The sequence below is a fragment of the Macrotis lagotis genome, chromosome X, assembly GCF_037893015.1.
Source record: "Macrotis lagotis isolate mMagLag1 chromosome X, bilby.v1.9.chrom.fasta, whole genome shotgun sequence".
Taxonomy (NCBI): domain Eukaryota; kingdom Metazoa; phylum Chordata; class Mammalia; order Peramelemorphia; family Peramelidae; genus Macrotis; species Macrotis lagotis.
The window spans coordinates 639677419-639686371 of record NC_133666.1 but is presented as its reverse complement, the minus strand read 5'-3'; the positions used below and the strand labels follow the sequence as shown (position 1 = coordinate 639686371).

Here is an 8953-nt window from a genome sequence, read left to right as displayed (position 1 = left end):
GATGGGGGAGGGAAGTAATAATGGGGGGAAAATTGTAAAACTCAAAATAAATAAAATCTTTCCAAAAAAAAAAAAAGAGGGGCAGCTAGGTGGTGCAGTGGACAGAGCACTAGCCTTGGAGTCAGGAGTACCTGGGTTCAAATCTGGTCTCAGACACTTAATAATTACCCAGCTGTGTGGCCTTGGGCAAGCCACTTAACCCCATTTGCCTTGCAAAATGATTTAAAAAAAAAAGAGAACAGCAGAAGGTCAAGTTACTCACCACAGTACCATATACAAAACAAGCTCAAAAAAAAAATAAATGAATGGATGTATTTCTAGCACTAATCTTATCCCAATTCTAAACATAATCCTAAATCAATTCTAAGCATGTCTCTAACTCAGGGCCTGACCTTGACCCAAATTCTAACCCTAACAACTCAAACCTTAAACCTAACTTGAACATCCAACAAATTTGACTCTTACCCCAATACTGGCAGTGACTTTCGCCTTAATTCCAAACCAGATTCCCACCAAAATTCTGTCTTTCACACTAGACTGCAGAAAAGCAAAATGGCAGCATGGAAAAAAGTCACCGAGTGAGCAAAAAATGATTTCAACTACTGCCCTTAGCACATACTAGTTAGCTGAATGACCTTAGATAAATCACCTCACTTTTCTAAGTCTCAGTATCTGTAAAATAGGAATATCTATCTGCAGAAGAAAGCTTGGGTAATTGGGAAGAAGACTTCCTTGAAAGCAGGAAGATCCAGGTCCAAGTCCTTCCTCTGACACATACTGAGTGAGTGTCCATGGGCAAGTCCCTTTTACTCAAATGACCATTAATTAGTAATATATATTTTGGTGATATATCCAGAGAGCTCCAGAACACATCCAGGAGTTTCCCAAAACAATGAAATCCCAAAATTTCCAAAACAATCTATGGACCTCATAAGAGTTATTGTAAAGATTAAAGAGATTATTGATAGGAAGCCCTTTGCAAATCATAAAGATAATATAAATGCCAATTATTGTTATCTTAAGTCAAATTGTATCCCCATCATCACCCAATGACTCTGTCCTTGGTTCCATTCAGGAACTAGTTAGCCTGAGTACTCATAGCTGAAGATTCATCAGGTCACAGCATCTCTGAATCACAAAGGTACAGCAATGATGACCTTGTCTAACATGAACCTGAACAGGCATTCTTTCTCTATAGAGCACCTGAGAAGTGACCATCCAGTTTCTTCTGGAAGACTTCTAGTGATGAGGAGTCTAGCAATAAGACCTTGGGAAGCTGGCCATTCCAATTGTTGGACGGGGGGGGGGGGGGGGGGGGGGGGGCGGCTAGGTGGCACAAAAGATAGAGCACCAGTCCTGGAGTCAGGAGTACCTGAGTTCAAATCTGACATTAGACACTTAATAATTACCTAGCTGTGTGGCCTTGGGCAAGCCACTTAACCCCATTGCCTTGCAAAAAAACTGAAAAAAAAAAAGAATAAAGGGACAAAAACCAATTGTTGGACAACGTTGATTTTAAAGTTCTTTCCCATTTAGATCCAAAGCCAGAGAACACATACAAGGGCCCAGCGTGGACTTCCCCTTATCCAGTCTTGGAGCCCTTTCTGGTCCCACCAGGGGATTTCCCAGTCATGCTGCCCCTCCCCTTGACATTGTTATGGTCTCTTCTAAACCACCATGGGAACTTCCCAGGCTCAGAGTCCCAGTGAGTGAAGAAATCTGCCACAGTGAAAACCATTTGGGAGTTTGCTACCCCGCCTGCAACTAAGGCTAAAGGATTGACAGCTAGGCAGGCGGTGGGTATTTAGCCTCCAGAGCTCAAAGACAAATGCAGAGAGGATTCTACTTTGTCCCCTTGGGCAAGGCTACCTCTGCTTCCCAACTCAGCATGATTACTGGAATAGATTTCTCATAGGATCTTCTGTTTTAATACTGAAAAAGAGAGATGATCTAGTCCAATATTCTCATTTTGCGGTAGAAGATTGGTGAGTGAAAGTAGGGGCCCAGGAGCTAGGATACCTGGGTCCCTTGCCCAGATCTCTCTTCTTGGAGTGAGCATTTTGCTGCCAGCACCAAAAGAGGTGAGAATGAGAGTATGGAAGGGGTGTTGGAGGGGTGGGAAGTGCCTTGAAAGGGCAGGGGAGTCACAAGATAAATGCTGTTGTGGGGAGAACACCACTTGGAGATCTCTTATATCCTGATCTGTGAAGAGTGAGGATTCTGAGGTCCTACTCTTATCAACAACTCCTCAGGTAGTTGGTTGTCTTTCCTTCTCTGAGAAGGAAACTAGGAGAAATCTTTGGGTTGTATTCTGTTCCCTTCACAATCAAGAGAACTAGTTCCCAACTATCTGGGAGGGCTGGTGAATGGTGACTTCCCCAAATCACAGGAACATCATCACCTTCACCCAAGCTAACCTGTCTTTCCTTTTGTATACCCCAGGATTCCCCAAGTAAGTGATAGTACTATCCCTGATGGGGCTATATGGAGGAACCATTTGACCTGTTCAAGCTGCGTCAGAAAGCAGAAAGGACACTAGCAGTAATAGGCTATCCCCTTGTTTTCCCCCTCTGGAAAATAGGAAAAGTCATCCTTGGACTTTATTGTCCAGCACCAAAGAGGTTAGGAGGTGGTGTCCATGAGGAGCTTTGAGGTCATTTGAACAGAGGACACTCTCCTATGCACAAGAGCAGAAGGGAGGAGACAGAAGACTCCAGAATTAAACCCACCAAAATTGTTCATCTTTGTGGGAAGGGTTGAGAGAGACAGGGATTCACACAGAGTTCCCAATTGAGTATGGAAAAAAAAAAACAATGCTTCTTTATCCTGGTCCTACCTTGTTCAGGAAGGTTTGCTGAGAGAAAAGATGGGACCCCTCCCTATGTCCTCAACAGATCTATGAATTGTGCTTGGAAAAGAAGGGCATGACTGAAGAGTATGAGAGGAGAGGATAGGGAGTGATGGGAAAATGGATTTCATAAGATGTGGCTAGGCTCCACCTGGCCTCCTCTGGAAACCAACAGCAAAAGACAACTTGTTACCAGGACATGAGCTTAATCCTATACCAGAAAGAGGGGAATATGCATATATAAGACCCTATCCACATACCCTGTTCTGTCTATTATTTACCCTTTTCATGTTCCCTGATCCCAAATTGGTCCACCTGGGTTCTCTATATCTGTGTTCCATGTCATCCCTAATCAGAAGAGGTAGGACAGTCTTTAATCACCTCATTAAACTTCCTTTCTCTTCTCTCCTGGCAGGAGTGGAAACTTCTCACCCCCTCCTACCCAAATCCTCTTATCAGGTTCAGCATCATATTCCTGGACTTCACCTTCAATTGTCTTTATTCTTGCTGGAGGAAGGTCCTTGGTTGGCTCTGCAATGTTGCTCTGGGGATGTCTCTTCATCATGGTAGATATCCTGCTGTGGCCTGAATTCAGGGCAGGTATGCTCAGGGAGGCACCCTAGGGAGTCTGGGGCTGGGGCATCTGACAATATTTCCCTGTGGTACTAGAGGAAATTAAGTCCCAGAGGGATAGGGATTTGGGGTCAACAGGTTTGTAAGACAGAGGATATGGGGTCTCTAGGAGGTAGTCTGTCTAGGTTTGGAAAAAGAGGTAAGTTAAAAGTTGAGGGATATAGAAAGAAGAGGAAAAGAAAGTGAGGATAAGGGTTATGGTATACTATAGAGACAGACTCTACTGCTAATTTCCCATGTGACCTTGGGAAAGTCACTTTTCTTCTCAGGTCCCCAGTGTTCTCATCTGAAAAAGTATTTTAAAATCTGTGTCCTAAAGTCCCCTTTTGCTCTTGCATGGGGGGAGGGGGTAGTGTATGCTCTATAAGGCCCCCTTCCAGCTCCAAAATCCTATACCTCTGTGACTGGAAGCCTAGATCATAATCTGGTAATTAGTAAGAGTATTGCCCAATTCTTTGGATGCGAAATTCATCTAAGCCAACAGAATGGGGCAAGGAGGAGAAGAGAGAATTTGGAGAATGTAAGTCAACCTCTGAGCTATCATTTTCCTTTTCCCTTACAGCATCCCTGCCTTTGCATATGGACTCAGTTATCCAGATCCTAGCACAAATCGAACAAGAAGCATCTGTTCTCCATCCCACAGCCCCTGGTCTTCTTTTGATGTCTGGAAGTCCCAACGACTCCTTTCAGCATCTCTTCCTTTCAGGGGCCCCATCCCCAACAGAGTTCAAGCTTGACCTTCTTAGTCCAGATCTACGATCTTTAGCCACCAGTTTAATCCAGCACCGAGTGCACTCTGGACAAGAGTATGGGGTGGTACTGGTACCTGATGGCTCCACGGTAGCTGTGGAGCCTCTTCTGGCAGGGCTTGAGGTGGGGCTCCATGGTCGGAGATCTGTGGCCATTCCTCTGGAGGTCAAAGCTTCCCCTTCTGAGGTCACAACCACTCATAAGGAAGAAGGACTTACATTGGACCCTCAAGTCAGCCCAACACCCCAAGATATTGGAGACATTTCCCTGAATCCCACTGTCTTCTCAGCTGTCCATGCTAACTCCCCAACTAGTGTGGATAGCCTCCTGGCTGTCACTTTGACTAGAGCATTAGGTGTAGCCTTCCTCTCAGGCCCTGGGACACATACTACCAAAGGCCTTGGCCCTGATGGTTGTTGGGACCAGATCTCAGCCCCAAAGACTTTCTCCCTATTGTCCTCTGAGGACTCCTCTGCCCTCACTGTAGCCTTCCTCAATGGGGCATTAGATGGGTTCCTGCTAGGGGACTACCTGAGCAGAGGCCCGAAGCCTCACCCACCACTCAGTCACCTACTGTCTGAGTACTATGGAACAGGGGTGGGTGGGGACCCCCAATTTCGAAGTAACTTCCGCAGGGACAATGGTGCCAACCTGACTACCCAGGAGGCTCTAGCACAGCAGGTATGGGGCTCTCTGCTCTTGATACAAGAGTTAGAGCCCTCTAATCCCCAGCTGGCAAATCTACCCCAAAGCCAGTTGGCTGAAGTTGCTACCAGAGCTGCCAAGGAGTTCGCTGAGGTCTTCCTGGGTGAGGTGAAATCTGTTTTTACACGTACACACACGCGCAAGCGCTCACAAGCACCAGGAACTATTGTTAAGCAATCAAAGGGGCCTTTAGAGCAGGAGATACCCCAGCTGTTAGATTCAATCATTTCCTGCCTAAGGGGGAGGAGCGGGGTGAGAAGGAAGGAGGAAATGGGGGGGGGGGGAAGGGAGTGGTTTCCACTGGGATTAACCAAGGTATATTCTGGGAGTTATACCAGATAGAACAGGGTTACAATAGGTCAGACCTGGAATTTCTGGAACTAGTCTTGTTTTCAAATGTGGAAGCCTGGATGTTTTGAGAAAGACAGGAGTGCTCTGAGTCATTCGGACCTCACTAACCTAAATTCCAAAGTCCCTCTTGCTCTATCATCCTGTGGTCTGTTTGGTATTAGTGAGACTTAAAAGTCAGAGGGCCTGGGTTCAAATACTGCTTCTGCTTTCAGTGTGACTTTAATTAATCAGGTTCCAAGTTGATTCATCTGTAAAAGTAGACTAGAAGAGGGGAAGCTAGGTGGCACAGTGGACAGAGCACCAGCCCTGGAGTCAGGAGGACCTGAGTTCAAGTCTGGCCTCAGACACTTCATAATTATTTAGCTGTGTGATCTTGGGCAAATCACTTAATCCCATTGCCTTGCAAAAAAAAAAATAGAGCAGAAGACTCTTTAGGTCCCTTTCCTGCTAAAATCTAGGATCCTGTTTACAAAAGTTCCCTTCTGCTCATGCAATCTCTATTGCAAAAGTCCCTTTTGACAACAGCATAACATTTCTGAACTCTTCATCCACTCTGACATCCTATATTCTAGAACAATTCTAGAAAAAACTGAACTAGGGTAGTCTAGAGATTAGACAGGTAAACTAGGGTCAGAACCAGATGCATGCAGAAAAGGAGGCAGAGATTCTTCTGAGAAGCAGCAACCACAAAAATACTAAATTCAGTGTTTTCTAGTCAGTCCTGCCCTGAGGAGAAGTGATCTATGCCTTAACAAGCCTAGGTTGTCAAGAGTTCCTAGCCATTTGGCTCAGATGCTCTTGCCACAAAACAACTCTAATTCTGAGGCAGGAGGTCAAGTTGAGACAGAAGGGGATTCTGCCAGGGTTGGATGTGTGTAATTCACTTGTCATAGGTGAGATATTACCCTTCCTCTCATTGACCCCTTCCCCATCAGTATCACACTGATGTTGGTATCTCCTTTGTCATACAGAATGCCCAGCCATCTTGCCCCGCTGTCGCTGGGAAGCAGCTCCTTACCGAGGGAGTCCCACGATGCTGAACCTACCCTTGGGGTTCCTCTACGTACATCACACCTATGAACCCCACCAACCATGTACTACCTTCTCCCAGTGTGCTGCTAACATGCGAAGCATGCAACGTTTTCACCAGGTCACCCGAGGCTGGGATGACATCGGCTATAGGTGGGGAAGGGGAGATAACAGGGGAGGGAAGTTACCATGAGGTTGGGATCTGGATACATTAATGGCAGACATCCAGATGAGGAAAATGATGAACCAGCTGCACTGATTATCATCAAGCTTAGGATGTGCCACTCAATGGGTTAGGTGCTAGAGAGAAAAAGAAAATAATGAGAGTCTTTATCCTCAAGGATTTTATATTCCATTAGGAGATATAGAGATATGTGTATAAATGTCCACATATGTTTGTTTATATGGAGAAGGAAATGGCAAACCACTCCAGTATCTTTGCCAAGAAAACCCCAAATGAGTAACATCTGAAACAAGTGAACAACATGCATATAGTCATACATATATGTAAATATATACAAATACATCTGGAAAATCAATAGAAGATAATCGAGAGGAAGGCCAGATGAAGAAAGATCAGAAAAGCTATGTATGAGGTGAAACTTGACTGATCTTAGTAGCAAATTTGCAATTCTGTGATGAGGTAGAGGTGAGGAGATGTATATGGGGAGAGGATACAAAGAAAGGAGACAGAGTTTGGTGGCTAAAGAACAACCGTGGACGGGTAATACCCCGCCTGGGGCATGGAGATCTATTTTCTGGGCACCATGTTTTAAGAAGGATGGGGACAGCAGAATCTTTCAATGGAATCCTATGATTTGGGTAGGAATCTCAGTTCTGATCCTCCTGACTTTGTGACCTTGGGTAATTCAGATATAGAGGAGAGGGTTGACTTTATAGAAAGGGACCTTCAAGGTCCCTTCAAGTTCCAAATCCCATGACTATATGGCAAACAGAGCAACCAGAAGGAGGAAGGGAACTGAAAGCAGACCAGAAATGGGATGTAGGGGATGTTTAGAAGATTTGGAGGGTATATGATCCCTATTTTCAAATAACCCATGAGCAGTGGAGGGAAGGATGGGGAAACCTTGTTCTGTGTGAGTAGAAGGGGGAAAAGTGAGCCCTGCGGTGTGAATTAAAGGGAGGTCGTTTTCAGATAAGAACCCACCCCAAATGGCACGGGCGATCTTGAGAGGTGAGCGAGCTGCCCATCACCAGAAGTGTTTCAGGGGAGGCTGGCTGGCCCCTGATCAGGGAGATTTGAGAAGGGATGCCAGTCTGTTCAGATGCCCTCTGGGAATGGGGGGGTGGTAAGTAGGTGAAGCGCAGGGGTGGAGGAGGGGGTGGCAGGTGCAGGCGGCGCCGGGCCCCCCCCTCACCCTCCCGCACCTGCGCCCCCGCAGCTTCGTGGTGGGGTCCGACGGCTACGTGTATGAGGGTCGGGGCTGGCACTGGGTGGGGGCCCACACCCTGGGCCACAACTTCCTGGGCTTCGGCGTCTCCATCATCGGCAACTACACGGCCACGCTGCCCGAGGCCCACGCCCTGAGGACCGTGCGCGATGCCCTCCCCCGCTGCGCCCTGCGGGCGGGCCACCTGAAGCCCGACTACAGCATCCAAGGCCACCGGCAGGTCGTGCGCACCGACTGCCCAGGGGACGCCCTCTACCGGCACCTCAGCACGTGGCCGCGCTTCAGGGTGAGCGCTCCCGGCCCCGCCCCGCCCCGCCCCGGCCCTCCAGGCCCCGCCCCGCCCTTTCTCTCTGACTCCGCCCCCAGCCGGTCACCGCCCCCAGCCGTCCGCTTGGCTCCTCCCCAGACCTTGTTCTCCTGGAGCCTCCTCCCACATCGCAGCCTATCCTGGCCCGCGGCTCCTCCCCCGACTCCACCCCCATCGGGCTCCTCCCCAGACCCTGCTCCTCATCCCAGACCTCTCGCCAACCCCCAGAACCAGCCCCAACTTTATTCCCTGAACCCCAATCTTGGCCCCCCTCCGTCACGTAAACCGCTGTCTCCTTCCTCTCCCTCCTCCCTTCTTCAAGCGGAAATCACAGGTTCAAACCCTTTAGCCGGGTTTGAGATACAAAGATTTTATCTTCTCCCCTCCCCCACACCCACACCCACGCCCCTCCGCAGCCCCCGGAGTCCTGGGACCTTCTCAGTATTGCCCTTCTTTTCTAGGAGGTAAAGAAGAAAATCTTAAAGAAGAGTTTCCTCCAACCCCCCAAATAAAGAGAATGCAGAGGGGGGAAAACGGTGCCCAAGTGTGCTGGGCCGGGTCCTCTCAGCCCCCTAGAATGGGGATCCAAGCGAGACTTCTGTTTCCAGCCGTCACCCGTTCTCCCTATAACCTTGGACGAGTCGTTTTCTTTCCTCTGGGGGTCTCAGCTTCCTTGTATGTCAAATGGGGGGGGGGGGTTATACCCGCTGTCCTCAGTGATCTCTCAGAGTCCTTCAGAATTGGGACACTCTGTGCCCAAAGAGGCTGCATTATTATAGAACCCTTCCCGGCTCCAACTTGGTGCTCGAAGGTCCCCCCCAGTGGTGACAGCCTGAGATTATTCCCATTTACAGCTACTTAAGTATCTGCACACTTAATTCTTTTTCTTTTTTAAGAAAGATTTTATATGAGTTTTAC

At 47.8% G+C, this 8953-nt stretch overlaps 1 protein-coding gene across 1 annotated transcript; it reads left to right on the top strand.

Moving 5' to 3' along the window:
- The first annotated feature begins 1717 nt into the window (after window positions 1-1717).
- PGLYRP2 (peptidoglycan recognition protein 2) lies at window positions 1718-8637 on the top strand. The gene is made up of 6 exons (XM_074204306.1): window positions 1718-2081; window positions 3264-3448; window positions 4044-5039; window positions 6259-6469; window positions 7720-8014; window positions 8497-8637. The coding sequence occupies exons 2-6, from the start codon at window positions 3385-3387 to the stop codon at window positions 8545-8547; spliced, it is 1617 nt and encodes a 538-aa protein (XP_074060407.1). The 5' UTR covers window positions 1718-2081; window positions 3264-3384; the 3' UTR covers window positions 8548-8637.
- The last annotated feature ends 316 nt before the right edge of the window (window positions 8638-8953 follow it).